This window comes from Carassius auratus, chromosome 32 (genome assembly GCF_003368295.1).
Source record: "Carassius auratus strain Wakin chromosome 32, ASM336829v1, whole genome shotgun sequence".
Lineage (NCBI taxonomy): Eukaryota > Metazoa > Chordata > Actinopteri > Cypriniformes > Cyprinidae > Carassius > Carassius auratus.
In genome coordinates this window covers 3735350-3751267 of record NC_039274.1, presented here as the reverse complement: position 1 = coordinate 3751267, position 15918 = coordinate 3735350, and the positions used below count along the sequence as shown (strand labels likewise).

Genomic DNA, 15918 nt, shown 5'->3' with positions numbered 1-15918 from the left:
TATTGTTTCATTAATTATCAAAAAACAGTAACAGTAGCAAAGTGCGAAGGTAAAGGTCCTTCTTTCATTTGATGCTCTGCTGTTTATATGGAAATGCACAATCCTGTTGAGAAAGCAGAAAAATAGGTTTAGTTAATGGTAAGAAGGGAAAAAGACATCACTTTTATCGTTATACATTCAGGGGTCTATAAAAGTGTGACATGTCACATATTAAAGTTTGTACTGAAATATAATACAAAGAATTTAAAACAGAAGATCCAGTGGCTAATTTTATTTTTATTATTATTAATTATTTATTTTTATGTAAAAATGAAAGACAGGAGGCACTAACCTTTACAGGTGTGCCATTTAGGTACTGGGCTTTTCTCACACAGCCTTCTCAGATTGTGCTGAGAACTTGGAGAGGCCGTGCAGTCTTTCTCCATATAGTAGGGGTACAGGTACTTCCCTGGGGGATGCACAGGACATAGGTGCTCTCTCAGTGGACCTGGCCAGTACAGGTGCTTCCACAGGGGATGCAGCAGATAGAGGTTGCTCAGGGGATGCAGTGGGTACCATGGTAAATGTAGGTCGTCCCATGGGTTGCCTTAGGGGCAAAGGCGTTAAAATGATATTACTTGTCACATACTGCCTCATGTTTTCAGGGACCCTTAGGTTTCTGCACAGTGAGGGCCTGACAGGAGCTGGTGCTCTCTGTTGGGACCCATTGGCAGCAGTTGCTCCTTGCAGGGTTCTGGCCAGAACAGGTGCTTCCTCAGAGGACGCAGCAGGCACAGAGGATGCTGCGGGTATCGATTGTCCTATAGGTTGCCTTATAGGCAAAGATGTTAAGATGGATTTCCTTGTCACATATTGCCTCATATTTTCAGGGACCCTCAGTTTCTTCCTCCATGGCGGCCTAGCTGGCACAGGTGCTTCCTGTTGGGACCCGTCAGTAACAGTTGCTCCTTGCAGGTTCCTGGAAAGCACAGACACTTCCCATTGAGACTCATCCGGATCAGTTGGTCCTTTTGGGATCCTGGAAGACACAGGCACTTCCTGTTGGGACCCGTTGGGAACAACTGGTCCTTTTAGGATCATGGAAGGCACAGGCAGTTCCTGATTGGAGCTGACATGAACAGTTGCTGCTTCCAAGGACACTGCAGGCACATATGCTCCCTTAGAGGATTGGGCAGGAAGAGGAGCTCCCTCCTGGGAGGTGGTGAGTACAGGTGCCTCATCAGGGTATGCAGCAAGCACAGATGACTTTAAAGGTGAACTGGCTGAAAGAGGTGCTCCCTCAGGGGACACACCAGGCTTAGGTGTATCTTCGGGAGTCCTGACTAGATCAGGTGCATTCTCAGGGTATGCAACAGACAAATGTTGCTCAGGGGATGCAGTGGGATCAGGTGCCTTGGAAGATGCAGGTTGTCCCATGGGTTGCCTTAGGGGCAAAGGTGTTAAAATTATATTCCTTGTTACATACTGCCTCATGTTTTCAGGGACCCTTAGTTTTCTGCTCAGTGAGGGCCTGGCAGGAACTGGTGCTCCCTGTTGGGACCCATTGGCAGCAGTTGCTCCTTGCAGGGTTCTGGCCAGAACAAGTGCTTCCTCAGGGGACGCAGCAGGCACAGGTGCTTGCACAGGGGATACTGAGGGTATAGGTCGTCCCATGGGTTGCCTTGTAGGGAAAGATGTTAAGATGGATTTCCTTGTCAGATACTGCCTCATAATTTCAGGGACCCTCAGTTTCTGCCTCCGTGGTGGCCTAGCTGTCACAGGTGCTTCCTGTTGGGACCCGTCAGTAACAGTTGCTCCTTGCAGGTTGCTGGAAAGCATAGACACTTCCCACCGAGACTCGTCCAGATCAGTTGCTCTTTTTGGGGTCCTGGAAGACACAGCCACTTCCTGTTGGGTCCCGTTGGGAAAAACTGGTCCTTTTAGGACCCTGGAAGGTACAGGCAGTTCCTGATTGGAGCTGACAGGAACAGGTGCTGCTTCCAAGGACGCTGCAGGTACGTGTGCCCCCTTAGAGGATCTGGCTGGAAGAGGTGCTCCCTCAGGGGAGGTGGTGAGTACAGGTGCCTCCTCAGGGTATGCAGCAAGCACAGGTGACTTTAGAGGTGAACTGGCTGGAAGAGGTGCTACCTCAGGGGACACACCGGGCATAGGTGTATCCTCAGGAGTCCTGGCCAGATCAGGTGCATACTCAGGGTGTGCAACAGACAGAGGTTGCTCAGGGGATGCAGTGGGAACAGGTGCATGGGTAGATGTAGGTCGTCCCATGGGTTGCTTTATAGGGAAAGATGTTAAAATGGATTTCCTTGTCTGATACTGCCTCATTTTTTCAGGGACCCCCAGTTTCTGCTTCAGTGGTGGCCTAGCTAGCACAGGTGGTTCCTGTTGGGACCAGTCAGTAACAGTTCCTCCTTGCAGGGTCCTGGAAAGCACAGACACTTCCCATTGAGACTCATCCATTTCCGTTGGTCCTTTAGGGGTCCTGGAAGACACAGGCACTTCCTGTTGGTACGTGTTGGGAACAACTGATTCTTTTAGGTTCCTGGAAGGCACAGGCAGTTCCTGATTGGAGCTGACAGGAACAGGTGCTGCTTGTGGGGCCTCTATTTCCTGGTCTGTAGGGAGGTCCCCAAACTCACCCTTCTCACATGGTGAACGTAAGTGGTCTTCGACCTCCATTACTGCCCACCACCGCCCTGCAAGGAGGGCTGTGATGAGCTCCTCATGCTCATCAAAGGGGATGAAGGTTTCGGTTTTTTGGATAAACATCTTTGATGGAAGTAAGACAAGTTAACCAAAAAAGTTTATAATTTCTGAAGTTTTTGAAACAATTAACTGTATCTGTGAAACACTGTAAGAGAAAGAGAGAGAAGGTGAAGGTGAACAAATAATAGCCGCTTCATTTTTTTAAGGCTATGCTATGCCCAGTGGTGGTTCATCAGAGGAAGAAAATGAGGATGAATCTTTTAAAAAATGTATTAAAAATATTCACAGCAACACAGCAGATTATAAATATACTAAGAATAGAGTACAGATAGACAGTTTGGTTTACAGATTAGACCTCGACTATTAAAAAGTTGTGATAGGACAACTTTTATAATGCATCATTAATTATCTCGACTTTTTTAAGGTATCGGAGGAAATCATCTGTGCATGGGGACATAATTTATCAGCCTCTCCGACAAAATCCTCACGGACCACCACTTTGCTTATTTATTTTCAATTTCATTCTACAGTATACATATTTAAACAATACATAAATTGAGACAATAATATTGTCTCATTTTATACAATAATATAACCTGCTAAAAATATTGAAAATAATGATTAGATGAAAAGTCCCCAAATCCAAGGTAAAGAGTGTACTCACAATCTCTCGCCAACTCGCTACAAATTCCAATCTCGCTGCACTCAAATTTACGCTCATCGAACATTCTAAAAAATTATTGCGTCATAATGGTTAAGAATCTGGTGTTATGAGGGATGTGTTCTAGGCATTTTTATTCTATTTAAACTTAAAACACCGCTCATATTAAGTTTTTTATAAAACAGCGCGTTTATATATTAGCATTTGAATAGCCTATAAAATATTAAATTAACATATTTTATATAGCAAACATATTTGATAGTATATAAACAGTATAATCAATAAATAATATAATGAAAGAAATTAAAGCCCGAAAAAAGGCATCTTGGAATTATTGAGCTTTGGCAAGTATGGACCGTCTATCTGGAGAATGCAGTGCAGAGGGACATCTAGTGTCTAGAACACTGCACTGAGTGAACGAAATAAGAATCAATCCAATTATTTATCTGTATTCAGTTTCAATATATTATAAGATAATCTAGTTCATTCATAGTATACAGCTGTTGAAGTTATGCTCACATAGATTATGCTCTTTTACCAGTATATCGATATTGCATTATTGCTCAACATATGAAATTGCATTAATAGTTAAGGAAATTGTTCCATGAGTTTAAAATGCTTCCTACTGATATATGTTATATTATGCCTAAACTTAAAAACAAACAGTATAGACATTCTTTTATTCCCACTGCTGTAAAGCTTATCTGAGCCCTGCATCTGTCCTGCTGTGAGGCACACTGACCTTCCTGACAACACTCTTTCACATCACATGTGTCTCTATTGCCTCTAATGCTAAGCATGATATAATAAGCACATCGTAAACCTCAAAACAAAATCACACACACATGCACATGTTTACTTAGCTATTTAACCCTCTGATGGTCTTCGTTTCCTGTCCACATTCGTGTTTTTTGGGGTCTCCAGAGACCCCAGACAATAACATTTAATTTTGTAACAAGATCATATATATTTTTTTTTTACAAATGTAATTTTACTCTGTTTGTTAATGTTTTTACTCAACATTTGTGCAGTTTTTGGAGGATTTATGATATCTTTTAAATTTCCATAAATAAATAAATACACATTTATTTATTTAAATAGGCTTTTTACAAAAAAACAGCATTTGATGTAAAATTCACTTTTCTGAAGACCCAGATTTTTAACTTTCATTCATGGGGATAACATGGATCATTTTAAATTATTTAATTTAACATTTATACTCATTTTTTGGAAAAAACAGCAGTTGAAAAAATGCAGTTTTAAAATAAAAAGAAATCACTTTAACCACTAGATGGCCATAGAGCTCCACTATATGCTATTTGCTATTTGACTACCTGAAAGATATCTTTCCCCCAGTTTTTCAATAATGTTACATTACAATGCATTGCAGGCAGTAAGCATGGTAAACCGCATGACTTCTGTAGACGGGGTTGGAGCAGGTTTGTGTGTGTGTGTGCATGCTAAATTGTTTTGTCTCATCCTGTCATCTCTCTCTCACACACGCAGTTGTTTTATATCCTCACAAGTGTGTGTGTGTGTGTATGTGTGTGCGTGTGTGTGTGTGTACACATTGTAGGTGTCAGTGTCACCACTTTATATTTGTGTTGGTTCTGCATTTTGGATTATTTTATTTGACAAATGATGAGAGAAAAGTTTTTATAGTCTCAAAAATGTATTCCTATATGTGTGTGTGTGTTTGTGTGTGTGTGTACGCGTGTTGTGAGCAATATAATTTAGCATTGTGGATGTTTTTTGCATTGGTGTAAGTGTGCCACTTTATTTGTGCCATTTCTGTCATTTTGTTCTGCGTTGTTTCTGAGTTTGATGATGATTTTAGTCTTGTTTTGATTGCGGGGTCTACCACGAGTGTCACAAATTTTGTCACGCTATCATAAAAACAGATATCATTCCAATTAAAATTTTTTTTTGTAGATCTAGAAAGTGTTGAGAGCCGTAGAAGGTTTCATACTATTTGGACAAAGGGAACATTTTTTTTAATTTGAGCAAAAGTCATTTTGGGTCAAAAAGACCCCGAAGACCATCTGAGGGTTAAATCGGTGACATTCCATAGGCTTAATGTTTTTTATACTGTACAAACTGTATTTTATATTGCCCTACACCAACCCTACACCTAAACTTACCCCTTACAGAAAACCTTATACAATTTTACAATTACATTTACACACACACACACACACACTCATATATATATATACAGATGCTTGTCATATAATTAGAATATCATCAAAAAGTTAATTTATTTCACTAATTCCATAAAAAATTGGAAACTTGTATATTATATTCATTCATTACACAGAGACCGATATATTTCAAATGTTTATTACTTTTAATTTTCGATAATTATAACTGACAACTTAGGAGAATCCCAAATTCAATATCTCAGAAAATTAGAATATTACTTATACCAATACAAAGAAAGGATTTTTAGAAATCTTGGCCAACTGAAAAGTATGAACATGAAAAGTATGAGCATGTACAGCACTCAATACTTAGTTGAGGCTCCTTTTCCCTGAATTACTGCAGCAATGCGGCGTGGCATGGAGTCGATCAGTCTGTGGCTCTGCTCAGGTGTTATGAGAGCCCATTGCTCTGATAGTGGCCTTCAGCTCTTCTACATTCTTGGGTCTGGCATATCACATCTTCCTCTTCACAATATCCCATAGATTTTCTAGAGTTTGCTGGCCAATTAAGAACAGGGATACCATGGTCCTTAAACCAGGTACTGGTAGTTTTGGCACTGTGTGCAGGTGCCAAGTCCTGTTGGAAAATGAAATCTGCATCTCCATAAAGTTGGTCAGCAGCAGGAAGCATGAAGTGCTCTAAAACTTCCTGGTATATGGCTGTGTTGACCTTGGACTTCAGAAAACACAGTGGACGAACACCAGCAGATGACATGAAACCCCAAACCATCACTGACTGTGGAAACTTTACACTGGACCTCAAGCAACGTGGATTGTGTGCCTCTCCTCTCTTCCTCCAGACTCTGACCTGCGGGAACCTGGGGTAGAGACGAGGCGAGAGAAAAAGATGAAGGATGAGGAGCGACAGAGATGAGAGAGGGGAGAGAGGAGAGAAAAAAAAGAAAAATTCAGATTCCCAGATGCACTGCCGCTCGGCCCTCCAGCAGCTGGGTGAACTCCTCCGCGGTACCTGCCGGTGGCACTGGACGGCTCTCAGTGCACGGCATGACACTCCTCCTCTGCCCGGTGGACGGCGGTGGCTCCTCTGCATTCGTGCACGCGACAGGAGTCCCCCGTTCCCTGCTCCTCCCCGTTCAGGCGGATGGCAGCAGGCTCTGGCTCCCTGGTAAATGGCGGCGACTCCTCCACTCCCTCACGGATGGCAGCCACCCCTCCACATCACGGGCGGCTACGCCTGCTCGATGGCACCGTGGGTTCACCCCAGCGGCGAGGGATCTTCGGCAGCATGTCCCTCCTTCTCCCGGGTTTCGGCACCAGTGTAACACATTAAAACTTCATATCCACGGGAAGAAGGACGCGGGAACCGGCAGACATTCAAATAAAGACTTTAATAATAAAATGAACACAAAACAGTGCGACAGCCCCTCACGGATGACTGTCGCGCACAAATAAAAACCAAACACGAAATAAAATCCAAGCCTGGTCCTCTCTCGTCCGTCACTGTCATCGCTCCTCTTTTGTATCCTTCCGATCTCCTCCGTGGGACTCGAGACCGGTGGGTCGAGCAGGTGTCGCTCATTTCCAATCACTCCACCAGCCTCGCTCTGTTCCCACGGCTCTCGGCCCCACTCCATTCATCCCAACGATTAAGGAAATTGTCTGACACCGTGGTATAATGAGCACATTCGCACCCTATAGAGAGCAGCCTGGAAAATGTAGCGCAGTTCGAGGAAAACAAAACTAGAGGTATTTCGTATTGCTTGGAGGGAAAGTAACCTATCCTACAGAAAAGCATTAAAACTGCTAGATCTGATTAATTTTCATATCTTTTAGAAGAAAACATAACCCCAGGCATTTATTCAATACAGTGGCTAAATTGCCAAAAAATAAAGCATCAACAAGTGTTGACATTTCCCAACATCACAACAGTAATGACTTTATGAACTACTTTACTTTTAAGTTAGATACTATTAGAGATCAAATTATAAGCCTTCAGGCGTCAGCTACAGTATCACATCAGACAGTGCACTATAGATCCCCTGAGGAACAGTTCCACACATTCTCTGATATAGGAGAGGAAGAATTGTATAAGCTTGATAAATCATCTAAACCAACAACTTGGCTCCAAAGTTTTGGAGCATAGACTGAAAAAGACCTGTTGCCTTTTGTTTTCAATCGAGATTTCGGGACATTTAAAAACAGCTGGACTGAAGATCTGAGTGATATCTGAGGAGAATTGCAATAATGCAAGATTCTATAACCTCATAAAAATACGGCCTCCCCTCTGCCCATGGGCAGTCCACTTAAAGAAGAACAAGTAAAAATTTAACAAAACATTGAATAGACAAAACGACATAAAATGGAATGGTTGAGGTTTTTAATATGCCTGAGGAAGCAAAATCTAGTTACTCTGATTAATATTGAAGCTCAAATTCAATTAAATTGATGTTCAGCACAAACAGTACAAATGTACTAATCTTGAAATGAGTTGCTTGCCGGAAAAAGACTTAAATGGAGCAAATCTGAAGACCAGTGCCTATGGCTCATCATATAAAATAAATAACAAGAAAAACTGTAGTGACATTCAGTACAATGTGTGGGAGACATGTTTAGCTGTGATATTATATGACATTTTCTGACATAAGACAAGTGCACATATAAACACATTTGCACTGGCCTGGCTTCATGTAGAAGAGCTTCTTGTGAAAACTGACATGTAATCTCCTAGTAACCCTGAACTGAAATTAACTTTCATTTGAATTTCAAATGTACGGTATTCAATGTTTGTGTTTTTTTTATTTTTTTTTTTATATATGACAGCAAAAATTAAAACATACATTTTTTCTCTGGCTAATTGATTAATTAATACGTGCATACATTTTATCCTCATTAATAAATAAAAAATAAGACTCATTCTCTGTCTGTCAGTATGACTATATGAAGCATCATTTAATATCACGCTTCGAAAGCTGCTCCCATTGGAAAGCCAAATTTCTGTTCCTCTTTTTGTGTTCAGCTCTGCACACACAAAGACATTGCACATGTAGTGTTTTAAGTCACAGTACAAATCATTATTGAGGCCCATTAACACCAAGAATGGTAACTATGAACATTAGGTTAAAAAAAAAAAAAAATCTATTCAGATTTTGAATTTGTCCACAACATAAGTAACAACAATAATGACACAGAGGAACAAAATCATTGGAATAACTTTCAAGTCACTTTCTTAGGCCAATGAATGATAAAAACATTAACGGTAATTCAAAATCCTTCATATTTTAAAAACATTATAGTCCATTGGTGTGGACACTAATATAATTATCATACAGTGTATCATAAAGAAAGTATTCAGACCCACTTAAATTTTTGCAGCCTTTTGCTAAAATAATTGAAGTTTATTTTTTTTCCTCATTTAAGTACACACAGCACCCCATATTGACTGAAAAACACAGAATTGTTGAACTTTTTGCACATTTATTAAAAAAGAAAAACTGAAATATCACATGATCTTAAGTATGGTTTATATTGCTTAGTATTTAGTAGAAGCACCCTTTTGATCTAATACAGCCACGAGTCTTTTTGGGAAAGATGCAACAAGTTTTTCACACCTGGATTTGGGGATCCTCTGCCATTCTTCCTCGCAGATCTTCTCCAGTTCTGTCAGGTTGGGTGGTAAACATTGGAGGACAGCCATTTTCAGGTCTCTCCAGAGTTGCTCAATTGGGTTTAAGTCAGGGCTCTGGCTGGGCCATTCAAGAACAGTCACAGAGTTGTTGTGACGCCACTCCTTCGTTATTTTAGCTGTGTGCTTAGGTTCATTGTCTTGTTGGAAGGCGAACCTTCGGCCCAGTCTGAGGTCTTGAGCACTCTGGAGAAGATTTTTGTCCTGTACTTGGCCGCATTCATCTTTGCCTTGATTGCAACCAGTCGTCCGGTCCCTGCAGCTGAAAAACACCCCCACAGCATGATGCTGCCACCACCATGCTTCACTGTTGGCACTGTATTGGACAGGTGATGAACAGTGCCTGGTTTTCTCCACACATATCTCTTAGAATTAAGGCCAAAAAGTTCAGATCTCATCAGACCAGAGAATCCTTCAGGTGTTTTTTAGCAAACTCCATGCAGGCTTTCATGTGTCTTGCACTGAGTAGAGACTTACGTCAGGCCACTCTGCCATAAACCCCGACTGGTGGACAGCTGCAGTGATGGTTGACTTTCTACAACTTTCTCACATCTCCCGACTGCATCTCATTGGGTTCTTCTTTACCTCTCTCACCAAGGCTCTTCTCCTCTGATTGCTCAGTTTGGCCGGACGGCCAGCTCTAGGAAGCGTTCTAGTCGTCCCAAAAGTCTTCCATTTAAGGATTATGGAGGCCACTGTGCTCTTAGGAACCTTAAGTGCAGCAGATTTTTTTTGTAACCTTGGCCAGATCTGTGTCTTGCCATAACTCTGTCTGTGAGCTCTTCAGGCAGTTCCTTTGACCTCATGATTCTCATTTGCTCTGACATGCACTGTGAGCTGTAAGGTCTTATATAGACAGGTGTGTGGCTTTCCTAAGTTTAATCAAACAAAGCTGGACTCAAATGAAGGTGCAGAGCCATCTCAAGGATGATCCAAAGAAATGGACAGCACCTGAGTTAAATATATGAGTGTCACAGGAAAGGGTCTGAATACTTAGGACCATGTGATATTTCAGTTCTTCTTTTGTAATAAATCTGCAAAAATGTCAACAATTATGTGTTTTTCTGTCAATATGGGGTGCTGTGTGTACATTAATGAAAAAAAATGAACTTAAATGATTTTAGCAAATGGCTGCAATATAACAAAGAGTGAAAAATTTAAGGGGGTCTGAATACTTTCCGTGCCCATATATACGCCCATATAGTATATATATAGTATATATAGTTAGTGTTATCATTCTTGGTGTGAATGTGGCTTTCTTTATAAATATTTTTTATGATCTCTTACCATACTCATTCAGTCATATCTAATAATATAACATTTGATGAACAGCTTGCATGTCACATAGGCTCTCATATACTAAAAACTGCATAAAAAAAGTTTTCAAAATTTGTTCTTACTTTTACTCTTTCATACTAAATTAAATTTCACCAACCTTTCCTTAAAGTAAAGGTTGTAGACCTCCTCCAAATCTGAGAGTGTGGCCCTGGTCTCTTTTTCACTTACAGCTGGACTCGAGACACGGTACAGATCCATCAGTGTGCATTCTGAAAAGCTGAAGATGAAGAGAGCGCTCTCATCCTTGTTCCTATCAGTCACCTCCACCAAAGGTGCTTTTCTGTCACCTAAAACAAATCATGTGTGTTACCATGAACATAATACTTTTTAAAATGTCACTCAATAAATAACAAATAATAATTTAAATGTGTCATTTTGATAAATTGCATCACAACTTCAACAGTAAATGTAATGTAAAAGTAAATGTTAATAACTGAATAATAAAAAAAGGTCTAGAAATTCGTTTTTTTAACTTGACCTCTAGGCTTTAGAAAATGCTCTGTAAAGCATGAGACATCGTAAAAGAAAGAAAATGTCAGACTGCATGTTTACAACAACAACAAAAAACAATGGAAAAGCAGCACAGTAGAATGCAAAAAGGTGTTCTGTGTGAACATCCCCTACAGCAGGAATAAGAGTCAATTATATAATTATACGATATTACATATGAACATGATAGAACGTCAATTGTTGTTTTTCAGCCAAATATACTAATTTGTCTGGAGTTTACCTGTAATATATAGTTTTTGTTGGACTGGCTCAAGCAGACACACAGGTTCCCTGAGTGAGCCCAGCACATGAGTTGGGGGCAGGTTTAAGATAAATACTGGTGCGCAATCCTCCGTTTTCCATATCGATACTTGCCCATTTCTTTGCATCAACAAAATCTAAAAACAATTTCAAGAATTAGATACATTTACATGAATGTTCTTGGCAGATACTTTCTTAATTACGTGACTTCAGATCTCGGACTAACTGCAACTACAACATTAACTACAACTATTCAAGTAGCTGTCTCAACCATACAGGTATATACTGTATACACACACACACATATATATATATATATATATATATATATATATACAGTATCAAATTCAAAATTATATTATATTCAAAATGGTACAATACCAGAAACTTCAGGAAAGGCACAGGTTCAGCTACAGTGACAGAACTGCCTGGGTCTGCAGATCTGATAAGAAACAGTCCTTGTATTTATTTCAATCATGTTAATGGATATGACAACATTAACGTGTTTGGTCTTAGCAGGCAAGATCTGCAATGCATGATAATAAATACTTCTATAAAATATGTAGCAGCTTCATTTATAGGCCAACATAAATCACATAACAGCTCTAGACATGTGGAACTGGGGGAGGTAGAGGGTTTCAAAGGGACTTCAGGACTAGTTTACAGCAAACAATGAACCTCATTCAGTATTTCTGAACCTGTTTTAATAACTGTGGGGTATTTAGTACCTTTCAATAAGTGCAACAGTGCATGTGTCTCCTCCTCTGCCTGCTGTCACACTGTAACATGCCCCACTTCTGCAAGTGAGCACTAACTGTAGTGTGGGTAAAAAGGGACCCTGAAAGAGCTGAGTGACCGGCAATTGACTCTGCAAAAGAAGCCTCATCCTGCAAATGGCACCATCTCCTGGGATCACAATATTAGCATATGGACACCCTGCACCACCAGAAGTGAATCAAGGATAAGATTCTTTCCCTCAGTATGATCTGTGTCACATTGTGTTGTGCCTTTATATCATGGTTTATTCTCATAATTAAATACCACACAATATATTTCATAACTAATTTCTTAAACCACTAAATATTAAAGCAATCCTACCAAACCGTCTGTCCCATATAGTAACCAGCTGACCGTCGAGTCCTAGAACAACAAACCGTGTGCAAGCACTGATGGCAGAGCAGAGGATTTTCTGAGAATTGGGCCACAAAACATCTGGCCTGGGTTCACTGTCTGATCCAGGAACAGATTAGAATCTAATTTATAAACATGACCAACAAATGTGTCTTTGTAATGTTAATATACTGTATTTTCTTTCTAATCTATGCAGTATAGATGTATGAGTTGATGGCTTGAGTACCCTTCTCTTTAAGGGTCTTCATCAGAAGATACTGTAAGAGGTTATAGCTGCCATTCCACCACAGGCACACAGCAATGGGAATATCTTCAAAGATAGTTCGAAGAAATGTTATTAATGCATATTCAGAGAACTGATTGTACTGTAAATTGTGATCACACACCGTTACAGGCTATATTTTTCACTGAAAAACATACATGTGAAATCATCTCTTGACTCCATGACTCACCTCTCGCTGCCTTCGCTTCCCCAGGCAGTGAATGAAACCCCTCACGCAGTAAGAAGTGACAAGTACAGTTGCTGTAAGGAAAAAACGAATGTTGTAGTCTGAAAAAATAACCTCTGAAGAAAATAAATACAACTTCTTGACATTTTGTAACCTCTTGTGATTCTAGTGTTTATCTGCACACTTTGCCAAATATTTCACATATGACCAGTTCATCTGCTCCCTATATCCAACTTTTTCATACATTCCATCATTTTAGTTAAATCGCAGCTGCAAATTGACTAAATTAAAAGAAGGCAACAAATTAGTACAACACAGCCAAAATTGACCTAAAACAAGAGAACAAATTAATCAAACATGACCATGAATTAATAAAACTATATTACGTAATTAATAAAAAATATAAAAGATGTGAGAGCAATTTCAGAATTTGCGGCCACAATATCTATTTTTGTTCCGCATGTCATGTGTGGGACTCCCTGCTGATTTGTCGTTTACATAAGAGCACAACAATTAGGAATTTATCTTAAGGTTGTTTGTCTTTCTGGCAAACGTTTTTGCTGCATTGGAGGTTGTAAGCATGTTTCGGACTGTAACAGTTCATGTAACGTTCTTGAAAAAGTAACAATGATTTGCAACAAAAAAAAATTTTATACTATCAATTTTATTATTAATATTTTTTCCATTACAAATTTTACTTTGGGGTGAAATATCACTAATATTAGATATATTCTTAGAGGTATTTTTGACACTTTCTGTTGGTTGTAATGATGGATTGTTTGTTACGTCTGTAAAAAAAGATATTCATAGAATTAGTGTGTTAGTGTGGATAAATTGTCAAAATACTTTTTGGGATGACTATGGTATACCTCTTGAATCAAGTGAAATATTACTTCCAATACTCTTTAATCAAGCCTACCTGGGTCCTTCTGCTTTTTGCTGTGGTGGCATCGCAGAGCTGGAGCTGAGGTACTTCATGAACATTTTCTTAAATGCTGCATCCTGGTTTTCCCATTGACGACTACTTATGAAGTGATTTTGGCCTGAGCCTATTATAGTGCCTTCCTCTGTCTTCTGCAGGACCTCAGATGGACTTTTCAGAGAGGTTCCTTGAAAACACAAATAGTAAAAGAAAGACATAACAAACTTCGGAAACAAACTTTTTTTGCAGCAATGATTTAAACTAGATACCTGTAGGGATTTCTGGAGGTTTGATCTTCATGAGTAAGATTACTGGAGACAGTTTGGCTTCTGTGTTCTGTTGGGTTTGTGTAGCCTACAGAAGTGATGGCAAAATATGATCAACTGATTTGGAGTAATTTTGCAAATGGCAGAAAAATAAATAAATAAAATGGTTTTCCAACGTAACTATAGCTGTTACCTGTTTGGTTTCCAGCTCTTTGAGCCACACATCTACTGGGAAGCGATAGACATCCAGCCAAACAGAGCCACTGGCTTCATTGATAATATACCACAACAGCATTAATGAATCAGTAGTACTCACAGTTAACTGTATTTTTAGTCTTATATTACATTTCCATATTTTAATAGGAAATTTACATGTCATGACTGCAGCTCCAAAGTCCCCACTTCTAGACACTTCAAATTTTGCACAGATGTTTCTTTGGTTTATATCTTCCTGTGAGAAATGTACCACATAGCCATTACCAATAGAAAACCAACAGCACGCAAAAATTAAGCTCTTAACGGTATTCTGAACTCACAGTTTCATTGATGACTTTTATTAAATAAATATTCTCCATGTGATGCACAAAAAGCCGTGCAATACCTTAGGAGAAAAAGATGTATAAAAATATGTGTAAATGAACACCAAAAATATTAAATGGTTAGTTTTTAATGTCAATTGTCTAAAAATATCCCACAATCGTAAAAAAAATACCCATGTCATCCACTGTGAATAAGAGGTGTGTGGCATTTCCCAGAGAGGCACAAGAGATGCTTGTAATCTCCACTCTTTCATCCTGCCATGTTCTTACACAGGTGAGAGTGGATGTACTGATGACTGACACACCGTGAGTGTGACCCAGAAACAGGTAAAGTCCATCATCAGAGCTCACGATACTATTAGTTCTGCCTGGAAGCTAAGAACCAAGAAACAAAGAAATCATATGTAAATTGAATATTTTGGACAAATGCATCCAAAGCACAGCGGCAAAGGAATATGATGAGGTCATATGAATGTGCATGTTATACCTGTACATACCTTCATTTCTTTAGTAGCATTCAGCACAGGGATTTGTCTTGCTGCTTCTTCACCCCTCTTGATCTTCTCCTGCTTTGATATAACTTCCCATGCACTGTCAACAAGGTTGTTTAACAGCTTATTGATCACTCTTGCAGACTCCGGTAGATTATTATCAGGCTGCTGCAGATCTGTGTAATAAGACACATCATCATCTTCACAGCTGCTGTAATCTGATGGCTCTGGGATCTCCAAACCTCTTCTGACATTCACAGCCATCTTGTTTACTTCTGGAGGGGAAAAAAGAATATGAAACTAAATATGTCAGCAAAATGGACCTGAGAAAAAAAAAAAAAAAAAACCAAATAAATAAAGAATAATTCGTTCTAGCAGCAAATTGTATAAATAGTTTTCGGTTGCTATTTTTCATATGTCGGACCTCTTGACCTCCGTAAAAAAAAAGAGATAATAAAAAGGTTGAAGTCTGATGATTTAGGTGGTCGGTGAGATATTTTTGTGAATGCTTAATATATAATCCTACTGTAACACAACAGTAATCTGAATTAATAATAATAATAATAATAATAATATCATGATAAACACAACTGCACACCGATGAAGCGCTCTAGTGGAGTTCTTCCGGAATGTTAGGTTGTCATGACGACAAGCCTCCATGGTTGCGATTACTGGAGCGGCGCGCAGTCCGATATAAACATAGACATATAAATAACTAGACGCCTCATTGGCCGCTCTTAGCCGTTGCTGTCATAGACATATAAATAACTAAAACTACTACTACTACTAAAATAACTATTTATATGTCTATAGATATAAACACA

The 15918-nt window shown here is 39.4% G+C and overlaps 2 protein-coding genes across 5 annotated transcripts; both read right to left on the bottom strand.

The window, feature by feature from the left end:
- LOC113052471 (BCL-6 corepressor-like protein 1) lies at positions 1–2842 on the bottom strand. The gene is made up of 2 exons (XM_026216901.1): positions 332–2842; positions 1–103 (listed from the first exon to the last, which is right to left on the bottom strand). Exon 1 carries the CDS (start codon positions 2764–2766, stop codon positions 367–369), a length of 2400 nt encoding a protein of 799 aa, XP_026072686.1. The 5' UTR covers positions 2767–2842; the 3' UTR covers positions 1–103; positions 332–366.
- A 4543-nt stretch (positions 2843–7385) lies between these two features.
- On the bottom strand, positions 7386–15737 carry wdr93 (WD repeat domain 93). 4 transcript variants are annotated; one of them, XM_026215064.1, is made up of 16 exons: positions 15693–15737; positions 15101–15369; positions 14777–14978; positions 14601–14665; positions 14437–14515; positions 14258–14331; positions 14068–14152; positions 13796–13985; positions 12880–12950; positions 12654–12737; positions 12395–12526; positions 12025–12202; positions 11678–11738; positions 11277–11433; positions 10644–10833; positions 7386–8544 (listed from the first exon to the last, which is right to left on the bottom strand). In XM_026215064.1, the coding sequence occupies exons 2-16, from the start codon at positions 15356–15358 to the stop codon at positions 8472–8474; spliced, it is 1899 nt and encodes a 632-aa protein (XP_026070849.1). In that variant the 5' UTR covers positions 15359–15369; positions 15693–15737; the 3' UTR covers positions 7386–8471. The 4 variants fall into 4 exon arrangements, with proteins under 4 accessions (XP_026070849.1, XP_026070847.1, XP_026070848.1 ...); XM_026215063.1 differs by having other exon boundaries at positions 7388–8544; positions 12025–12232; XM_026215065.1 differs by having other exon boundaries at positions 8463–8544; positions 10715–10833; positions 12025–12232.
- Between the last annotated feature and the right edge of the window lie 181 nt (positions 15738–15918).